General features: G+C 44.5%; 1 protein-coding gene across 1 annotated transcript in view; it reads right to left on the bottom strand.

Annotated features, from left to right (window-relative positions):
- whrna (whirlin a) overlaps window positions 1-23,071 on the bottom strand; it is a 259,282-nt gene that overhangs the window by 151,586 nt on the left and 84,625 nt on the right. Inside the window, exons 3-4 of the mRNA XM_078227565.1 lie at window positions 22,546-22,764; window positions 4,637-4,762 (exon numbers count right to left, since the gene is read on the bottom strand). Coding sequence (XP_078083691.1) covers window positions 4,637-4,762; window positions 22,546-22,764 — 345 coding nt within the window. The remainder of the gene's footprint in view (window positions 1-4,636; window positions 4,763-22,545; window positions 22,765-23,071) is intronic.

Genomic DNA, 23,071 nt, shown 5'->3' with positions numbered 1-23,071 from the left:
GTAAGTAAAATCAAACAACATGATAGATGCTTTACAAATATAGAATCATCATAGAATTCCTCTAGTGGGCCGAATGGCTTCTTCATAATCGAGTCTGCACTGACTCTCTGACAGAGTATCTTACTCAGGCTCTTTCCCCTGTCCTATCCTGTAATCCCACACATGACTAATCCCATCTAATCTAGACATTTTGGGGCACTAAGGGGCAATTTAGCATGGCCAATCCACCTAACCTGCACATCTTTGGACTGTGGGAGGAAACCGGAGCACCCGGGGGAAACCCACACAGACACGAGGAGAATGTGCAAACAACGCAGACAGTCAACCAAGGCCGGAATCGAACCTGGGTCCCTGGCGCTGTGAGGCAGCAGTGTTAACCACCGTATCACCATGCTGCCCTCAATGCACAGAGAGCAAGAGGATAACAAAGGGAATAACAGGGCTTTTTAGAGCATGGGGCTAAAAGATGTGAGCATGGCTTTTAATGAATGATTTGTATCTGCCTTCATGGATGCAGGGCATGATGCATTCATTGTAGTTAGAGAGAAGTGTGAAATACTGGATTGAGTAAGCATCGTAAGAGAAGAAATATTAAGGGGTTAAACAGCTTTGAAATTGATAAGGCACCAGGCCTGTACAAAATACATCCCAGGCTGTTAAATGGGTGGCACACTGGCACAGTGGTTAGCACTGCTGCCTCACAGCGCTAGGGACCTGGGTTCGATTCCCGGCTTAGGGAAACCCTGCATGGGTTTCCTCCGGGTGCTCCGGTTTCCTCCCACAGTCTGAACGACATGCTGGTTAGGTGCATTGGCCATGCTAAATTCTCCCTCAGTGCAGCCGAACAGGCGCTGGAGTGTGGATATGAGGCAATTTTCACAGTAACTTCATTGCAGTGTTAATGTAAGCCTAATTGTGACACTAATAAATAAACCGTTAAACTTTAAACTAAAAAAATCAAGGAGGTGATCATTTTCCAATCCTCTCTGGCTACAGGAATGGTGGACTGGAGAACTGCTAACATTGTATCATTTGTTTAAGAAGAAAGAGGAAGATAGACAAAATAATTACAGGCTAGTCAGCCTAATCTCGCTGTTGAGTGAATTATAGGAAAATAATTCTGAGGAACAGTATTCCTTTAGAAACTCACAGATTAATCAAGGCCAGTTGGCATGGATTTTTTTGAAAGGAAGATCTACAGGACTAACATGATTAAGTGTTTTGAGGGGGTGGATAGAACATTTGATGTAGTCTGCATGCATTTTAGCAAGGCTTTGGTCAAGGTCCCATATGGCAGACTGGTCAGAAAAGCAAAGAATCCAAGGGAAAGTGGTGAATTGGACCCAAAATTGGCTCAGTGGCAGGAAGCTAAGGGTAATGGTCGATGTTGCAAGTATAACTTCTTCAGTATGTTTCTGTGAGAGGCTTTTATTGAACTGATCTAATGACGTCTACCTCCAGAGGCAGATTCAAGGCATAGTCATGTGACTATAGAAAGTTCGCAGCATCAATCAGACTACTTATATTTCAAAACCCAAACATCCCCTTTTTCATATTGAACAAAAGATACAAACATTCCCTTTTCCGAGCGAACAAAAGACACAGTTGCATGCAGGTCCTGTGCGACTGTGAGTTACCCAGGTTTCCAACTATATGTCCACTCTTCTCATTCTACTAGCCAGTTACTGCACATGTAAGGGGGAATTTTCCCGTCCCACCCACCATGGGAATCGTAGTGGGCAGGGGTACGGACCATGTAAAGGTCCATTAACCGCGGGTGGGATTTTCCAGTTTGGGGCGAGGACGGCCGGAAAATCCCAGCCATAGTCTTTACATTGTGCATGTCTCTTAATCGTCCATGTGCATGTTGAAATTGGCTGTCCATCTGGGTGATATTTCTTGTCCAGAGAATGTTGTTCCCTTGGGCTTGTTGCCTTGGTTGTTGCAGTTGTTGGGGCCTCATGGATCTGGGTTTCCGTATTCAGTACAGTTGGTGAGATCCTTCTCCCAGACCACCTGATTGCTATGAAGAAGCAGCTTCGCTAGTTGGACACATCTGCCTATGGTTGCGCCTATATATCTGGTTGAGCTTTTTCAACTCCCGCTTTGAGTTGCCAGCTCTGGAATTGTGGGCTGTTCTTTCCGCCTGGTATCTTTGTGTTGTCCCTGAAATTTGTTTGGTTAGATCTCGCAGAGCTTGGTTCATTGAAAACTTTAGTTTATCATGCGTTTTCAAAGGTATAGACTCAGCTGGAATCTTGCCCTTCAATTCTTCCAACTCCTGGCGAACATTTACTATTGGCTTGTGCACTGGCATGGATGACAACCTAGAGGTTTGCCTGAACATTGTCTCCCTCTCTCTTGGGGTCTTCTGTCTGTCTGTCTGTCTGTCTCTCTCTTTTGATACCTTCTCTCTGGGGCTTTTCTCTGCCCCTCCTCTGTTGACATATTGAGAGTTACCAGCCCAAGCTTTAGGCTTGCTTCTGCTGAAATGAGTTGCTGTTGTGTCCTATCTATGATTTTCAATTCTAAATTTTTCTTCTTGCCATTGCATTGAGCTGTCAGACTAATACGTCCTCTCAGTATGAGTATTGCGTCATCAGAAAGCGCCAATCTTGTTCGTGAGGGATTCATTGTCAGATCGCGATATGAAGCTACTTCACACAGATCTGCAAAGATCATTATGTTGCATAACTCACCAGTGTCTATCTGACTCTTCTTGTTCATGTGATGCTTTCCCTCTGCGGTCATCATGCTAACAGTCACATTATGACATTAGTGTCCCTTAAAGAAAGGTTTATTTTAAAACATAATTTCTGCAGCTCACACCTTCAGTGATGTCATTGTTGCCAGGCTGACTACGATGAGTCCTTTTATTGCTACTTGAGTAGTTTAAATGGGGTTGTTTGCATTTACTCTGGGATTAGTTTTACGACCCTGCATTGTTAGGAGGATAGGTTTTTGGACAGGTTTTTTTTCTTTCCAGTGAGTTTAAGGTTTCAGTTTTGAGAGTTCTGAAGCTGCAGTTTAGTTTTTAGTTTCAAGCAAGAAAGAAGCTGAACTCTCTCTCTCCCTCTCTCCCCCTGTTCCATTTGGAAAGTCTGCTGGTTATCTCAAGGCAGCATTTTGCCTTCCGGAAGGAAAGTACAGGCTTCAAAAAGACTCAATTCCAGTCAAATGAGATTTTAATCTGTGCTGTGTTAAGCCTGTAAAAAGGGTTTTGTCTATGGAAGGTTTTGGTTTGTTGGAACAACTTTAATATTCAATTAAGGGTTAATACATAATTGTGGTTGGTTTTTTTCTGGTTTTTTTGTTTGTAATTGATAAAAGGTATTGCTAATTTTCTTTCTATACATGTTAACTATATTCTTAAATAAACTTTGTTTGATAAAAGCTTCCGAGTGGGTTGTTGAATCATACCTGAAGTGAAACATATCATGCCTACCCCTAGCCAAATTCAAGATGCAAAACATATGGTTCAGGCACTCTCCATAAAGTACCTTGGAGTTTCTAACCTGCCCCATAACAACATACAATCACAAACATTTCAGCATGGCCAAACCACCTAATCTGCACATCATTGGACTGGGAAAGGAAACCAGAACACCCGGAGGAAGCCCATACAGACAGGGGGAGAATGTGCAAATTCCACACAGTCACCCAAGGCCGGAATCGAACCTGGGTCCCCAACACTGTGAGGTAGCAGTGCTAACCACTGTGCCACTGTGCCACCCTGTGAATGTAACAGTTACAATCGTGCAGTGTTCATGATACTAGACTAGTAACCCAGAGACTGGGAGCACACATCCCACAGCACTGAGCTGCAAAATTATATCAATAGATCTGGCGGTCTGACACCAGTGAAAAATATGTTCCTTTGGCTTCTGCATTGTAGTGAAACCCAGCGAGCTCATTAATGTCCCTTTGGAGAGGAAGTCATCAGCCCTACAGTGTGGCTCACATGATATGGTTGACCCATAATAATGGTGGCTCAGTGGTTAGCACTGCTGCCTCACAGTGCCTGGGACCTGGGTTCGATTCCTGGCTTGGGTCACTGTCTGTGTGGAGTCTGCACATTCTCCCCGTGTCTGCATGGGTTTCCTCTGGGTGCTCCGGTTTCCTCTACAGTCCAAAAGACGTGCTGGTTAGGTGCATTGGCCATGCTAAATTCTCCCTCAGTGTACCCGAACAGGCGCAGGAGTGTGGTGACTAGGGGATTTTCACAGTAACTTCACTGCAATTTTAATGTAAACCTACTTGTGACACTAGTAAATAAACTTAACTTAGAAACTAAAGTGGTCTAACCTGAGACGTTGCTAAAGGAGGAAGTCTAAAAGCTTCTCATGGAACTAGGAATGGACAATAAGCACAGCCAGCCCTGTGTTGCACAATTCCCAGCAATGATTTGTTTTTAGAAGTGGCCATAAAGTTGGAACTCATCGGCCTGGGCCCATGACCCAGCATCAATTGCGACACCCTTCAGCACACTGTGCTCATAAAAATTGCAAAGTTAATATTGTTTGGGGGCAAAAGGTTATTGGTGTTTAATTTGAAACATCCAACAGGAGTCTGTACAAGCTAATACGCAACAACGGCATTCTCTCTTTGAACAAATGGGCACATAAAATAATAATACCTTCAGGCCTGTGATTTCTGCTGCAGATCCCTGGTCCACTCCTGTGATGTAAATTCCTAACGCGTACTCCGCACCACCTCTGATCATCAGGCCCAGTGATTTCCCATCATCCAGGACAAGATTTACCTGCACAATCGCCAAACAGAAACAATAATAAACAGGATGGACAGGGAACACAAAGCATTTCAGATATCATTAGTAGTGCTTTAGCTGGAGAAAACATACTGATGGGCAATGCCACGTTGTGAAACACATTTTACTGGTGTCTGAACCATTTGTGGGATCATAGAATCCTTACAGTGAAGGAGGCCATTCAGCCCATCGCATCTGCACCGACTCTCCAACACAGTGTCCCACCCAGGCCCCACTCCCGTATTTATTGCTAATCCCTCCAACCTGCTCATCTTGGGACACTAAGGGGCAATTTAGCATGGCCAATCCACCTGACCTGCACATCATTGGACTGTAGGAGGAAACCGGAGCACCCAGAGGAAACCCATGCAGGAGAATGTATAAGCTCCATACCCAAAGCTGGAATTGAACTTGGTTTTCTGACAGTGCGAGGCAGCAGTGCTAACCACTTTGCCACTGTTCCGCCCATCTGGAAAGATGCATCTTCACCTGCTCAAATGCAGCATCTCTGCCCTTTTGAGTACCAGGATACACAACTGATTGTAAAATAACTATCATTCAGCTTCACATTCTCCCTAATTTACACACAGCCCTCAAACAAACTTGCTGACCCAAGTCCAGAGGTTTGATCAGGACAATTCCATACGTGTGAAAGTTTTCAATCTAAGCAGAACCCACACCTTCAAAAAGCGAAGCCCTGCTCTCTTACACCAGATTGTCCAGCAATGGCTCACTCACGCAGGGTGACACAATGGTTAGCAGTGCTGCCTCACAGTGCCAGGGACCCAGCTTCAATTGACCTCTGTCAACATCCTTGGGGTGACCATTGACCAGAAATTCAACTGGACTCGCCACATAAACACAGAGGCTACAAGAGCAGGTCAGAGACTAGGAATACTGTGGCGAGTAACTCACCTCCTGACTCCCCAAAGCCTGTCTGCCATCAACAAGACACAAGTCAGGAGTGTGATGGAATACTCCCCACTTGCCTGGATGGGTGCAGCTCCAACAACACTCAAGAAGCTTGACACCATCCGGGATAAAGCAGCCTGCTTGGTTGGCACCACATCCACAAACATTCACTTCCCCACCACCGACGCTCAGTGGCAGCAGTGTGTACTATCTACAAGATGCAGTGCAGCAATTCGCCAAAGATCCTTAGACAGCATCTTCCAAACCCACGACCATTTCCATCTAGAAGGACAAGGGTAGCAGATACCTCGCAAAACCACCACTTGCAAGTTCCCCTCCGAGCCATTCACCATCCTGACTTGGGAATATATCGTCATTCCTTCGCAGTCGCTGTGTCAAAATCCTGGAATTCCCTCCCTAACGGCATTGTAGGTCAACCCACAGCACACGGACTGCAGCGATTCAAGAAGGCAGCTCACCACCATCTTCTCAAGGGCAACTAGGGATGGGCAATAAATGCTGGCCTAGCCAGCGACGCCCCTGTCCCACAAATGAATTTTTAAAAAATTCCGGCCTTGATTGACTGTGTGGAGTTTTCACGTTCTCCCCGTGTCTGCGTGGATTTCCTCCGGGTGCTCTGGTTTCCTCCTACAGTCCAAAGATGTACAGGTTACGTTGATTGGCCATGGTAAATTGCCCCTTTTGTTGGGAGGGGAGGGTAGCAGGGTAAATACATGGGGTTATAGGGATAGGATCTGGGTGGGATTGTTGTCGGTGCAGACTCGATGGGCTGAATGGCCTCCTTCTGCACTGTAGGGATTCTGTGATTCTATGACACCTTTGATGACTGCCAAGCTGAACTTATATATTTTTAAAATAACTAATCGAACTAAAAATCATTCTTCCGGTGCAGTGCACAACATGATACTGTTGCATTATTTATTTATTTAGTAGTGTCACAAGTGGGCTTACATTAACTCTGCAGTGAAGTTACTGTGAAAATCCCCTAGTCGCCACACTCCGGCGCCTGTTCGGGTACACTGAGGGAGAATTTAGCATGGCCAATGCACCTAATCAGCACGTCTTTCGGACTGTGGGAGGAAACCGGAACACCTGGAGGAAACCCACGCAGACACGGGGAGAACGTGCAGACTCTGCACAGACAGTGACCCAAGCCAGGTATCGAACCCCGGTCCCTGACGCTGTGAGGCAGCAGTGCTAACCACTGTGCCACCGCTGTAGGGATTCTCTGATGCTAAGCTGACTGCCAAACTGAACTGGCATATTTTAAAAGAATTGTCCAAACTTAAAATTCCCCTCCTGGTGATAGATAGCAGAGTGCAATATGTTACATTCTTGCATTTTTGGACCCTTACTCATCCATTTATCTGTGATTTATTAGCAGGGGCTGGCATGTGCAAATGGTAATTCTGTCGAGGTGATAGCCAGTACATGTGAAATGTAACTGGCGTGCAGAATAATAAAGGAGCCAGCGTTTCGTTTCTTAGGTGGTGAGAATAATTAAGAATCGCGTACTTGTGCTTCACAGCTTGAGCTTTGCGTGCATTGCAGGATCCACATCAACAGCTGCACAATAAATTAATCTTCGACTCAGTTGGGAATGTTTAGGACAATTACGCAATTAGGTTGTGCAATCACTTCTCTTTGTTAGTAGGCGTGCGTTATATAAAGACCGCAATTGAGACTGAAGATCTATTCTATCCGAAACGGTATCTCTCATGTTCTTCCCTCTCTTCACCCAGTGCTGACCCCCGACCCCCCGCATGAATAAAACAATTCACACAAAGAAATAGAGTCATCATTGCAATTATTAAATAAAGGAGGTATGCATTTAGAATTCAGTTTCTGTTGGTGTTCACTACTGTCTGCAGAATGATCATATATTTCTGAAGCTAACTGGAACATTAGCATGTCGGTTTGATTTAATTCTTCATAACGAGATTTTGGACTCACAATCACAATATTAAATAAATGTCTGGTATTTACTTCAGAATAATAATACCACAACTGGTATTTATACAGCATCTGTAAAGTACCAAACATCGAGAATAATACTAGTTGGTAAATGTCTTCTTCCACTCTGATTTAATTTTCAAATGCTACAATCAAAGTGGGCAATTTTGACTTCCATAAAATTGTGTAAAATTGGCAACAGATTCATCTTTCCATTACACAAGCGCATTGTTCCAAACCCACAACTACTGCCATCTAGAAGGACAAGGGCAACAGATGCATAGGGACACCACTACCTCCAAGCCACTCACCATCCTGACTTGGGAATATATCACCGTTCCTTCGCAGTTACTGGGTCAAAATCCTGGAATTCCCTCCCTAACGGCATTGTGAGTCAACCCACAGCACGTGGACTGCAACGATTCAAGATGGCAGCTCACCACCACCTTCTCAAGGGCAACTAGGGATGGGTAATAAATGCGGCCTAGCCAGCGACGCTCATGTCCACCATTGAATAAAAAAGAGCATCTTGTTATACCATTGGATAGCATGCATCTAGAGCGGCTGATCCAATGTAACTCATTCCATACTACTGTGCAAACATAACATTGCCTCCAGAGGGTTTTCCAACACATGGGGCAACCATTTTGTCCAGCGTTGCAGTGGCACCACTCTGAAAAAACCTCTCCTGCTATCTCATCCCATCTGCCCTGCTCTCACCTCATGGTCTCTTCAGTTTTCCTTTCTCAAATGTTGATTCACCTTCAAAACCTTCCTGGATTCTGCTTGTATCACAGATTCCAGTGGAGTCTTCCACATTCCAACATTTCTCTGCATTAATAACAATCCTATTGATCTCTCTTCATTGCTTTGGTGATGAACCGACATTTTTACCCTTGAATTAGGCTCACTAACCACTGGGAATATTTTTTTCCCTAGACGCCTTGTTAAACTCTTCATAATTCTGACTGACTCTATTCCAATCTCTGAGTCCAACCGGATTGCACTCCGCATGAGCTCACAGAAGAACCATTGGGCCAAATGGCCTCCATCTGTGCTGTAGTACTCCAGCATCTCATAGGCTTTGTTTAAATTTAACCTGATCTTCGTCTATTAAGAGGTTGCATCTATCTGAGCCCCTAAATCTCCCCAGTTCTCTATTCCTTTAGAGATTCGACAATTCAGTGCAGATGTTCCCTTATTCGTCCCCTTAGGTGTATCATTTCACATTTTTCTGCATCAAATTCCATCTGACGTCCATCTCCACAAACCACTGAAACAAAATCAAAATACTATTGATGAAGGAAAACTAAAACAAACACAAAATGCCAGAAACACTCAGCAGATTAAGCAGCAGCAGAGAGGGAGAGAGAGAACAAAGTTAACATGGGTAATGTTAACCCCCAATGGGTTGAGGTGGGATATTAATATTTTAAAAATCACAACCTCAAGTCCAGCCTGGCTCCAATCCTGCCATTTTCAGCTTTAACACAAGCAAGATGGGGTTCAGGCAACAAACCTGCTTGCAGGGGGCAGCTAACTTATTTAATTTAAAAAATATATATCTTAATTCGGCTGGGTGCTTCAGATTCCATCTCTTTTCCAGCTGCAATGGGGGCTAGCCAGGTCTTCCAGTCTTTGGGTAACATGATAGCTACAGAGTGAGACATGAGCTGCTGCATGGTAGAAGTGTTTTTCCAGCACTGCTTGTGGGCCAGGAGTGTGGCTCCCCCAGCCATCAAGTGAACCCCTTTCTCACTCCATCCGATAGGGCACTTCCCCAGGATTTGAACCCACTTGTTCTTCCAAGTACTGGAAAGTGGGATTAGAATAGGTAGGTGCTTGATAGATGGTGCAGACATGATGGGCCGAAGGGCATCTTGCTGTTCTGTAAAGCTCTATGACTCTATAATTCCTAACTCTCATACCCCACCCACTCTGAACAATTGTGAAATCCCGCAATCACTGAGCTTCGTGATTATTGCTACTCTGATCATAAATCCCACAACCCTCACCTCTGCCTGTCCCAATCTTGCTCATGTTAAAGTTTAAGCTTATTTATTAATGTCACATTAACACTGAAATGAAGTCACTGTGAAAATCCCCGAGTCGCCACACTCTGGTGCCTGTTTGGGTACACTGAGGGAGAATTTAGCATGGTCAATGCACCTAACCAGCACGCCTTTTGGACTGTGGGAGGAAACTGGAGCACCCGGAGGAAACCCACACAGACACAGGGAGAATGTGAAAACTCCACACATACAGTGACCCAAGCCGGGAATCGAACCCAGGTCCCTGGCGCTGTGAGGCAGCAGTGCTAACCACTGTGCCACCGTGCTGCCCCAATTAATATCTTAATTTCATTAACAATCTTCCTTTGTAGCACCTCAGCAACTGCTTTTTGAAAATCAATGCTCATAATATCCTTGAAATTCCTTTATCAATAAAGTTTAATTTCCGCACAAGAACCCCTTTAAATTTTTCAGACACGAATTGCCTATTACAGACTTTTGCTGTCTTGTTCTCAATTAGCCTGTGCCTTATTAAGTGGATATTATTTTTTATTCCACACAATGGGCCTCTCGGTGGTAATACCATTCCGGATGACATTTCTCTTCTCCCGCTATTAGCGCACAAAGTTGTGTTCATCTTTTGGTGATTTGCCTGCCAAATGTTCATTAGCACTGCCCCTGCAAAATGCTGCATTACAAATCATAATGGGATGGACACGTCAGGGATATATTTCACTTTATTGCATAGTAGGATAGAGTGAATAATAGCCACATAATCCATTTCTGCATATGCAAGCGGAGAAATTATGGATAACTTCCCTTCTGTGACATTGGTATTCAAGTTCCCTATCTGCAGAATTTAGTCCTGTAACCTCCAGGGTGGAATTTTCTGGTCGCGCTCACCCCAAGACCAGAAAATCCCGCCCGAGGTCAACTGAGCTTTGTATGGGCCTGTCCTGCCCGCGATGATTCCAGTGGTGGGCGGGCTGGGAAACCGTCGCCCCGATTTTCATGCTAACTATGTTATTCTGCCTCCAAGGTGGTGTCCATCACATGCACACACACACACACACTCTCTCTCTCTCCAGGTGCTGTCCACACGTCTTGGTGAACGTCACTTGGAGGGTGGCAGATAGGCAAATTATGAGGTCAGCTGGTGTCAAATAGTGATTAGACACCAGCGATGTCAGATTGGAGCTCATTGCTCCAGTCAACACCCTCTCTTAATCTCTCATGCCTTTATTCAGCAGTAAGAAGAACTGCAATATTTAGACCGTAAGATGTAGGAGCAGAATTAGGCCATTTGGCCCATCGAGTCTGCACCATCATTCGAACATTTCCAATATATTTCTCAACCACCTTCTCCCATCTTTTCCCCTTAACCTTTGATCCCTTAACCAATCATTTAAAGGGATCATCAACTACTTGCAGGTTAGTTGTTGATCGATTTCCACTGATGCTTGCTGCAGTTGGAGGAATGTTTGATGGGCTCCAGAGTTGGGAACATAGAAATAGGAGTAGCCTGCTCTGCCATTCAGATAGATCGTACCTGATCATTTGTCACAACACCACTTTCTCCCACTACCTCCATATCCCTTGATGCCATTTGAGTCCAGAAATTTATCGATTTCTGTCTTGAACATGCTGTATGATTGACGTTCCACAGCCCTCTGGAGTGGAGGATTCCATAGGTTCACCACCTCAATGAAGACATTTCTCCTCATCTCAGTCTTAAATGGCCTTCCCTTTATCCTCGGATTATGTCAGCTGGTTTTAGACTCACCAGCCAGGGGAAACATCTCGGGCGGGATTTTCCAGCCATGTTTGCTCCAAAACTGGAAAATCCCGCCCGAGGTCAACAGACCTTTGCATGATCCATCCCCGCCCGCTGCGATTCCCGTGGCAGGTGGGAAGGAAAGTTCACCCTCTTATCTACATCAACCCTATCAGGCCCTGTAAAAAGTTTGTATGTTTCAATGAGATCACCTCTCATTTTTTGAAAATCTAGGGGATACAGACCCAGTTTCCTGAATCTCTCCTCTTACGACAATCCTGCCAATGCATGGAGTAATCGGGTGAACCTCCATTGCACTCTCTCAATGGCAAGAATATCCTTTCTTAGATATGGAGATTAAAACTGCACACAATACTCCAGGTGATGAAGGCCAACAAACCACTTAAGTTCCTGATTGCTTACTGCACCCAAGTGCTCACCTTTAGTGACTCATGAACAAGGATACTCAGGTCGCTTTGGACACGAACATTTCCCAACTTCTCACCATTTACGAAATAATCTACCTTTCCGTTTTTCCTGTAAAAGTGAATAACTTAACATGTATTCACATCCCAATCCATCTGCCATTTTCTTGCCTGTACACTTATCCTGCCTAAGTCTTCTTGAAGCTTCCTTGCATCCTCCTCACAACTTATATTCCCACCCATTTGGTGTCATCAGAAATCTGGAAATATTACAATTGGTCCCCACATCCAAATCATTTATACAGATGGTGAATAACTGTGGACCCTACGTGGGACTTTATCAAAAATTTCCTGAAAATCCAAATATATCACATCCACTGGTTCTCCTTTATCAATGCTCCAAGCAACCTCAAAAATCTCCAACAAGCTTGTCGATCATGATTTCCCTTTCATTAATCCATATTGATTCTGCCCAATTTTCTAAATGATCAGTTATCACATGTTTTATAATAGATTTCAACATTTTCCCTCCTACTGACATCAGACTAACAGTTATTGACAGTAGTTATTGATTCTCATTCTTCCTCTCTTCTTGAATAATAGGGTTACATTTGCTATTTTCTAATCTGCAGCAACCTTTCTAAAATCTGTAGAATTTTGAAAGATAGCTCAGAGATTAAGCTCACCTGGTAGAAGGGATTCATCAACCTTCAATCTAGTTAAAATTTTAAGTCCTACCCTTTTAATAATACTAATGTCTTTTAGTTCCTCAGGTTCACAAGTCCCTTAGTGGGTTTAATTTGCTGGGCGATTTCTAAAGGTGTGGCACTGGACATGGGTACAGTAGTTTGCAAACTCCCTTGGACAATAGCATGACAGGGAGAATGAGTAAAGGTAACACAGAGCAGGATAAGCTGCTGTAAGGTGGAGGAGGAGGAGGGGGGGCCCTCAGCAGGAGGCTATATCTGACCACACTATTCGGGGAACTACTCTTCTGCCTGAATATCAGTGAGGGACAGTGCTTCACGAAGGACATTTTCATTGAAATCTGCCTCCTGCTGCGATAGAGCAAAGTGAGGAAGGCATTTTTAAAAATTCATTTACAGGATGTGGGCATCGCTGGCTGGGCAGCATTTATTGCTCGTCCCTAATTGCCCTCCATTTCAGAGGGCATTTGAGAGTCAACCGCACTGTTGTGGATCTGGCGTTACATGTAGGCCAGACCAAGTAGGGACGGCAGATTTCCTTCCCTAAATGACATTAGTGAACCAGATGAGTTTTTACGATAATCGACAATGGTTTCATGGTCATCAGTAGATTCTTAATTTCAAATATTTTTTATTAAATTCAAATTCCACCATCTGCTGTGGTGGGATTCGAACCCGGATCCCCAGATCTTACCCGGGTTCTCTGGATTACTAATCCAGTGGCAATACCACTACACCACTACCTCCCACCTGTAGCTGTGAAGGTGATGAGATTTTTTATGCATTGGGATCTATCCAGTTTGGGGAAGGTGATATTTGTGGCATCTCACAGTTCACTGGCACAAGGGAGGCCACTGCATTCTGAGAGAGATGAATTCATTTGATTCTCCCTTGTCAAGCTGAGTGAGTACACAGCTTTGTGAGGATTATAGACTTTCCCATGATGCAGCATGTCATTGACTGCACACACATCTTGTTGCAGGTGCCATGTGCCAGTTCTGAGATTGACCACAGCCAAAAGGGATTAATTTCCAAAACTATCCAGATGGTGTGTAGCCAAATGCAACGTATCCAGCAAGTCAGTGCCAGAATCCTGGCAACAGCCGTGATGCTTTCCTTTATGGCAGAATGTTGTGTTCAATCATGCATTCTCTCAATAGTGGGCTTAGCACAGCCTGCACGCTACAATAATTTCAATGAACAGGCAGCATGAAGTTTGTGTTCTGCCTGAACGAGCAACAATGTGCACAGGTAATCCTGCATCAAGATCCTCCACATCTGTTTGCAAGCTCTGTCCAGTTTTCCAGCTAAACTCTCAGTTGATGGTGGAAACACACCGCATCGCAGTTATTATAAATTGTTGCACAGAACTCTTCTGGGGTGGGGCAGTGCCAAGGACAGGATTTTGAACAAAAAAAGGAAACTGACAACACTTTGGCAAAGTATAGATCAGATCAAACCTCCTAATCAAGTCCTACTCTGCAAAACCCCAGGAGAAAACACTAACATAACAGAACAGCATTATCCCAAATTAGAACAAATATTCTAGCAATTAGGAGCAATTATGCTGCTGCAGTAACAGCAAAGGCTGCAGGCTGCAGACCAAGCAGCACTGGTGTTAGATGAGACTGTTAAAGAAAATCCTGCACAGAAGCATGACTCAAATACATTTCTTAAAGGCAGAGAGAGTATTGTCACATCAGAATACAGGTATGAACACCTAATGCTGAAAATAAGCAGGGTAACACCTGGGCAATAGTGAAGTTTCTAGGAATGTCGAAGAGTACATTCACCTCACTGATTGGAATTTTTATCCCGTTAATAAAGCCTGAAGAATATTAGCACCACTCCAACTGCCTAAATTATAATGCTTAAGAAAAGCAGAAATAAAGGCCACATGTAGTCAAATAAAGTGCCTGAAACTCGCTGCTGGGGGAGGTAGTGGAAGCAGATACAATAGTGACTTTTAAGGGGCATCTTGACAAATACATGAATAGGACGGGAATGGAGGGATATGGTCCCTGGAAGGGTAGGGGGTTTTAGGTCAGATGGGCAGCATGGTCGGTGCAGGTTTAGAGGGTCGAAGGGCCTGTTCCTGTGCTGTAATTTTCTTTGTTCTTTATTTTTATTCCCGTAAGACAGTCAGCACTATGTGAAATTTGCTTTCTTTTTTCAAATTGTTCCTGGGGTGTGGGCATCGCCAGCTCGGGCCAGGATTTATTGCCCATCCCTAATGGTCCTTGAGAAGGTGGCAGTGAGCTGCCTTCTTGAGCCACTGCAGTTCATGTGGTCTAGATCCACCCATGGTGCTGTTAGTGTGGGAGTGAGTACGATAGCTGGTTTGCTTATATCCTACTGTGGCAGTCGGTACTGTGTCACTTTTCTCTCCTGTCTATCTTTCTGATGATCCAAAGCACTGTGCCTCCTGACTTTGGAACTACAGTTTAATGAAGAATCCAGATGTGGACAATAACATTAGTGATCTCAAGGTTAGACTTCAGTGTAAACAAGACGAAAATGAAAATTCCAAGCATAGACTTTTTTTTCAAAGCGAAAGCATCTTCACTACGGGAACCATGAATATTTCATCACTTGCACAGTATTTTATTTCTAACTCATTGAGTTTATCATTTTTTCAGTATAATAAGTCCCTAATGCTGCTGCTTCTCACAGATATTGACAGATGAACACTGAGCTGTTCTTATTTGCATTAGAATAAAGAGACACACTAGACTCATAAAAATGTAAAGATCACAACATCCAAACCAATAATTAAGAAAAGCAGGGCATCCTTTCTTTGTGGAAACTGTAATAAATATTGACGTAAAGGTATACTATGGGGAATACCCATATCATAAAAGTCATGTCTGTTTGAATGGGTCAGGATGCGATAGAAACCGTTTATCTAATCAAACCAAGGAAAATGTGGAGTACTGGCATCTTGTTCTTTCACACAACCTCACGCATAACCTTTCGGTCCTGCAACTGGGAGGCAGTGCAGGAGGAAAAGCATGAGATGGCTAGTGTTTTTGTTGTGGTCTGTGGGGTGGCTGACATGGGCAGAAACTCACCCTGACATTTAATAGGCTTCAAACTAAGCTATTGAAATGCTTTCATGATATGGCCAAAAAGTTCAATTCTCAACCAGCAAGTCCTTCCAATACACCTATGGTCCTTTTTCTGAGTCAGCCAGAACCATGTACTGGGGAGGCGATGGCCTAGTGGTATTATCGTTAGACTATTAATCCAGAAATTCAGCTAAAGTTCTGGGGGCCCGGGTTCAAATCCCGCCACGTCAAATGATGGAATTTGAATTCAATAAAAAATATCTGGAATTAAGAATTTACTGATGGCCATGAAACCATTGTCGATTGTCAGAAAAACCCATCTGGTTCACTAATGTCTTTTCGGAAAGGAAATCTGCCGTCCTTACCTGGTGTGGCCTACATGTCACTCCAGAGCCACCGCAATGTGATTGACTCCCAACTGCCCTGCAAGGGCAACTAGGGATGGGCAATAAATGCTGGGCAGCCAGCGATGCCCATGTCCCATGAATGAATAAAAAAAACTGAATGGGTCAAATGGCTTCCTTCCGCACTGTAGAGATTCTATGTGGTAGCTGCAATGCAACAGCTTCCCCACGTTAATAGACTCAACATACTGGTTCTTGCTATGGGCTGAAATCGGTGGCAAGCGTCCTTCTCACTTTGAGGGTACTAGAAGAAGAAGCTATTGAAAAATCTATGTTCTGGAACTCCTGATTGCCTGATCCACATTGTATAATGTGTCCTCATAAAAATGTATTCCACAAACTGCAGAGATCTGGGGTGCTGGTTGACAAAGCCAAGGCCAAGTGTGCACAGGGGTACTGCTGGAGTTTATCCAGTCAAAACTGATTTGATTTATTGTCACATGTATTGTTTCTTGTGCACTATACACTAACTGCATAGTTAACTAGTACTTACCAGTTCAGATGACCCGACCCATTAGGATAGTGGCTTGTAGTGCAATCTGAAGCTAAGTGGGAATAATTTCAGCCTCAAATTTCAGATCACCGAGTTTCAGATTCCGTTGAGAGACAGACTGGCTGGGGAGATGGTGATGTACTGGTATTGTCACTGGACTATTAATCCAGAGAACCAGGGTCATGCTCTGGGTAAATGGGTTTGAATCCCACAGTAAGAAGTCTCACAACACCAGGTTAAAGTCCAACAGGTTTATTTGGTAGCAAAAGCCACTAGCTTTCGGAGCGCTGCCCCTTCGTCAGGTGAGTGGGAGTTCTATTCACAAACAGGGCATATAAAGACACAAACTCAATTTACAAAATAATGGTTGGAATGCGAGTGTTTACAGGTAATCAAGTCTTAAAGGTACAGACAATGTGAGTGGAGAGAGCGTTAAGCACAGGTTAAAGAGATTGGTATTGTCTCCAGACAGGGAAGTTAGTGAGATTTTGCAAGTCCAGGCAAGTCGTGGGGGTTACAGATAGTGTGACATGAACCCAAGATCTCGGTTGAGGCCGTCCTCATGTGTGTAGAACCTGGCTATCAGTCTCTGCTCAGCGCCTCTGCGCTGTCGTGTGTCGTGAAGGCCGCCTTGGAGAACGCTTACCTGAAGATCCAAGGCTGAATGCCCTTGACCGCTGAAGTGTTCCCCAACAGGAAGAGAACACATTTGCCTGGTGATTGTCGAGCGGTGTTCATTCATCCATTGTCGTAGCATCTGCATGGTCTCCCCAATGTACCATGCCTCGAGACATCCTTTCCTGCAGCGTATCAGGCAGACAACGTTGGCCGAGTTGCAAGAGTATGTACCGTGTACCTGGTGGATGGTGTTCTCACGTGAGATAATGGCATCCGTGTCGATGATCCGGCATGTCTTGCAGAGGTTGCTGTGGCAGGATTGTGTGGCGTCGTGGTCACTGTTCTCCTGAAGGCTGGGTAGTTTGCTGCGGATAATGGTCTGTTTGAGGTTGTGCGGTTGTTTGAAGGCAGCTGGTTGGGCCAGCATTTATTGACCATCCCTAATTGCCCTAGAACTGAGTGGCTTGCTCGGCCATTTCAGAGGGCAGCTAAGAGTCAATCACATTACTGTGCATCTGGAGTCATATGTAGGCCAGACCAGGTAATGATGGCAGATTTCCTGGTTTCATGGTCATTATTAGACATTTTGCTTCCAGGTTTTTTATCTCCTGAGGTGGGATTCAAAATGTGGAGATGCCGGCGTTGGACTGGGGTAAGAGCGACGCCAACATCCCTTGAATGATTTTTTAAAAATCAATATCAGGTATGGAACATTTCTGGGCTCTCTGGTTTGTGTCTCAGGTTTCAAGCTGAATATGAGGACTAACTTAGTTTTGAGAGTCCATTGGTAGATTTGTCATGTTCTAATGGTCTTGGCGGGAATTCTCTTGCCATTTATGTCCCGCTGCTGCTGCCAGCGAGATGGAGAATTTGGCGCTCAGCAAAATCTCCGTTCACTGCAGCAGGAGCGGAGGATCCGAGCTGCAGGTGAGCTCGGGGATTCCAACCCCTTGGCTTCAGACAAAGGTACCGACCCAACACCCTTCCCTCAAAGGGCATAGCTGGCATTGGTCATTGGACAATCACCAAGGAGGGACACGAATGCTCAAGTAGCTAATACCAGGAACCCCTCAAGAATACAACACAGTGGGTGAGGGACAGGAGACAGAAAATTAACGGAAAAATTATTCTGGACATAGAATTGAAGGCACTTGGAAGTGAGCAGACCCAGAGCACAAAGCATTTTGGAAATCATGACCAAGTGGAAAGTAAAGTCAGAATTATCACTGAATTGAAGTGTAATGGAGAGGAACATTCCTCAAACTCCTGACCAAATTTCCTTTCCTTCAGAAACAACTTGTTTAGAATCAAAGAATGGTTGCAGCACAGACGGAGGCCATTTGGCCCACTATGTCCATGCCAGCTCTCTGAAAGAGCAACTCAGCTGGTCCTAATTCCCCACTGTCTTCTCTGCAGCCCTGCAAATATTTATCTTCAACTGGTCATCCAATTCAATCTTTAAAGTGATGATTGAATGTGCTTTTAGCAGGCAGAATATTCCAGATTTTAAGCACACTGCATTTAAAAAATCCATCTTTCATTATGCTGCCTTCGATTCTATTGCCAATCTTTTAAAAAATTTATTTGATGAGGTGTGAGCATTGCTGGCTGGGCCCAGCATTTATTGCCCATTCCTAACTGCCCTCCATTTCAGACAGCATTTGAGAGTCAACTACATTGCTGTGTGTCTGGAGTCATATGTAGGCCAGACTGGGTAAGGACGTCAGGTTTCCTTCCCTAAAGGACATTAGTGAACCAGATGGACTTTTTTCAATAATCGATTCATGGTCATCTTTCGATTTTAATGCCACATTTTTGTTGAATTCAAATTTCACCATCTGCCATTGCGGGATTTGAACCTGGGCCCCCAGAGCATTAACGTGGGTCTCTGGGTGACTAGTCCAGTGACAATACCACTACACCACTGCCTCCCTGTAAATTGGTGTCCACTGGTTCTAGTCACATCTCCATTCTGTCAGAACAACTGAGTGAAAAGAATAATGTCCTCAAAGTAGCTTCAAGTTTTGAGTGTCTGAACTTCCAGATTCCACCTGCGTTGTTTGATGGCCATAATTCTTGACTTATTTTTTTTATACCTTGCTTCATCTCTGATCCATCTTTTGAACTCCTTGGGTTTTCTTTCAGCACATTTTAATGTTTTGTTTCCTTGCCAATTCATGTCACTCTCTCCTCACTGAAGGGCTTAACTTTGATCTCAAGTGCGATTCTATGGAGGGGAAGGACAGCCTCTGCTTCATTGCCAGAACAGCCATTACTCATTTTGTAAAACAGGGCAATGAAGAATAATGGGCCATTGAACTGTAAGGAACAGAAGAGCGAAGCCTGGTTCTGTAGTTAGTTAATGTCCGCACACACTCAATTCCAAGGATACCAATTTCTAGAAATGATTAGTGGAATTAAATGAAAAAATCCCCCGATCACCTCAACCCTCATTATATATCTTTCAAATGTCCACATTTCAAACTGGGAAGCGATCACTGGCCAGCAAGCAGGAGCAAAAATATTCACTGAATATTCATCCAGACGAGCACTCAGATCCTATGTGGACCAGCTGGCGAGGGCACTCGCAGACATCTTCAACCTCTCTTTACAACAATCTGAGGTCCCTATCTGCTTCAAGAAGACGACCATCATCCTGGCACCAAAGAAAAGCCAGGCAGTGTTACTTAATGACTATCATCCATTGGCTCTAACATCCATCATTATGAAGTGCTTCAAAAAGTTAGTTATGGTACAATGATGACGGGAGACCTAATAGGGGTATATAAGATGTTGAGAGGCATAGATCGAGTGGACTCTCAGAGGCATTTTCCCAGGGTGGAAATGGCTGCTGCGAGAGGACACAGGTTTAAGGTGCTGGGGGGTAGGTACAGGGGAAATGTTAGGGGGAAGTTTTTCACACACAGGGTGGTGGGCGAGTGGAATCGGCTGCCGTCAGTGGTGGTGGAGGCAAACTCAATCGGGTCTTTTAAGAGACTCCTGGATGAGTACATGGGACTTAAGAGGATGGAGGGTTATAGGTAGGCCTAAAAGGTAGGGATATGTTCGGCACAACTTGTGGGGCCGAAGGGCCTGTTTTGTGCTGTAGTTTTTCTATGTTTCTACAAATCAATTCTAGCCTCCCAGATTGCCTGGACCCACTACAGTTCACCTACCGCTGCAACAGGTCCATTGCAGATGCCATCTCCCTGGCTCTGCACTCAACCCCGGAACACCTACATAAAGACATCTATTTCACACTCCTATTTATTGACGACAGCTCAGCCTTCAACATCATTATTCCTCGAACCTCATCTCATCCGTGGCCTGGGGCTTGGCTCCTCCCTCTGCAACTGGATCCTGAACTTCCTAACCCACAGACCACAATCAGTAAGGATAGGCAACAACACCTCCTCCACGATCATCCTCAACACCGGTGCCCCACAAGGCTGTGTCCTCAGCCCCTTACTATACTTATACACGTATGACTGTGTGGCCAAATTTCCCTGCAACTCGATTTTCAACCGTAGTGGGTTGGATCTTAAACAATGACGAGACAGAGTACAGGAAAGAGATAAAGAATCTGGTGAACTGGTGCAACAATAATAATCTCTCCCTCTATGTCATCAAAACGAAGGAGATAGTCATCGACTTCATGAAGCATAGTGGAGGACATGCCTCTGTCTATGTCAATGGGGACGAAACAGAAATGGTTGAGAGCTTCAAGTTTTTAGGTGCCCAGATCACCAATAACCTTCCCTGGTCCATCCATGCCTACACTATAGTTAAGAAAGTCCACCAATGCCTCTACTTTCTCAGGAGGCGAAGGAAATTTGGCATGTCAGCTACGGCTCTCACCAACTCTTACAGGTGCATTTTTTCTGGTTATATCACAACTTGGTATGGCTCCTGCTCTGTTCAGCACCACAAGAAGCTACAAAGGGTTGTGAACAAAACCCAGTCCATCACTCAAACCAGCCTCCCACCCATTTACTCTGTCTATACTTCCCACTGTCTTGGAAGAGCAGCCAGCATAATTAATGGCCCCACGCACCCCGGACATACTCTCTCCCACCTTCTTCCATCAGGAAAAAGATACAAAAGTCTGAGGACATGTACCAACTGAATCAAGAACAGCTTCTTCCCTGCTGCCATCAGACTTTTGAATGGACTTATCTTGCATTAAGTTGATCTTTCTCTACATCCTAGCTATGACTGTAACACTACATTCTGCACTCTCTCCTTTCCTTCTCTATGTACGGTTTGCTTTGTCTGTATAGTGCGCAAGAAACAATACTTTTCACATGTGACAATAAAGCAAATCAAATCAAATGATTGATCTCCTTCCTTACCGAGGCCATTTACAATATCCTTAATGCTGCCTAAATGAGACCATTTACGAAACAGCCAGAGGATCGAATCCTGATCTGCATGGTTCAACCATGACCAGGATAAAACACACATTCACAGTCCGAGGGAAAGGAGGGCAATGGCTCTTTCTATCTGTGATTTTAATGCTGTCTTCTATAGACACCAGTTTCCAAAAAGATCAGTGAGGTTGTGAGTTAAGTGGACCCACCCACTTCGCTCTCAACTTCTGAAACCCAGTTCCGAGCGCAATGAGGTAATTTCTGACCCCTTCCCAACTTTACACACAGCTGACCTTACTACCTCTCTAACTGAGGCTGTTAAATGCAAGCCAAGTTGTGTACTCCTCTTCAAAACTAGATTGGGGCTACCCAAACTCAATTGACAGTAAGGGGAGACTTTCATCTAATTAGAAAGGTCATTGACTCAAAATGTTAACCCTGCTTTTCTCCCTCCACAGATGCTACCTGATCTTCTGAGCATATCGTGCATTATCCTGTTTTCCTTCTGCCCCACTGGCCTGGGTCGCACACAAACCTTCATCCCAGAGGTGAACCGAGAAGGCTTCAGCACACAACTCCAATTGAGAACCACCAGGCGTGCTTTCTGACACCTGACCATTCAAATATCGTGTGACTTCTTGTGGGATCTCTTGTTGTGAGTGATTCATAGAATTCATAGAATCCAAGAATCCCTACTTGCAGAAGGAGGCCATTCAGCGCATCGAGTCTCCACTGACAACAATCCCACCCAGGCCCTATCCCCGTAACCCCACATATTTACCCCACTAATCCCTCTCACCTACGCATGTACTTGCTTTGTTTAATTCTTTTAAATACAATAAAATTTGTGTTCTTGTTTAAAAGACGTAAAACTTTGTGACATGGTTAAAACACTGGATGTTCTGATTTCTCCTTAGACGTTAACAGCCCCGATTATAACATTCCACATTATTCACTCTTGTATGCACGCTCCTTTAGACAATCTTCCCATTGGATGTAACAGAAGATTTCACACGTTACCTTCTTCTCATCTCCATCTCGGAGTAGCTGAAGATTGCTTTTCTTTTCACTCTCCTTCCTCTGTAGCATGTTGTTCCTGTGCTCCAGTAGATCAGGTGGCGGTGAAACATTTCGGCCCAGTGGGTCCACCCAGGTGTAGACATGATTGGTGACATAGCCTCCTGGGATACGGCCAACTGAGCGCACGTACAGGACCAACTTTTTGGATCCTTTCAGCACCTGGGGAGGAACAGATGCAATCAGGGAGATTTCCATATTTCATAGAATCCCTACAGTACAGAAGGAGGCCATTCAGTCCATTAAGTCTGTACCAACCACAATCCCACCCAGGCCCTATCCCCATAGCCCTGCTATTCCCCCTGATACTAGAATCAATTTAGTATGTCCAATCAACCTCACCCGCACATCTTTGGAGTGTGGGAGGAAACCGGAGCATCCGGAGGAAATCCACACAGATACGGGAAGAATGTGCAAACTCCACACAGACAATGAGGAGGCCAGAATTGAACCTGGATCCCTGGTGCTG

The sequence above is a fragment of the Mustelus asterias genome, chromosome 13 (assembly GCF_964213995.1).
Source record: "Mustelus asterias chromosome 13, sMusAst1.hap1.1, whole genome shotgun sequence".
Lineage (NCBI taxonomy): Eukaryota > Metazoa > Chordata > Chondrichthyes > Carcharhiniformes > Triakidae > Mustelus > Mustelus asterias.
Note: the sequence above shows the minus strand (reverse complement) of the source record. Positions and strands in the feature narration are given on the sequence as shown.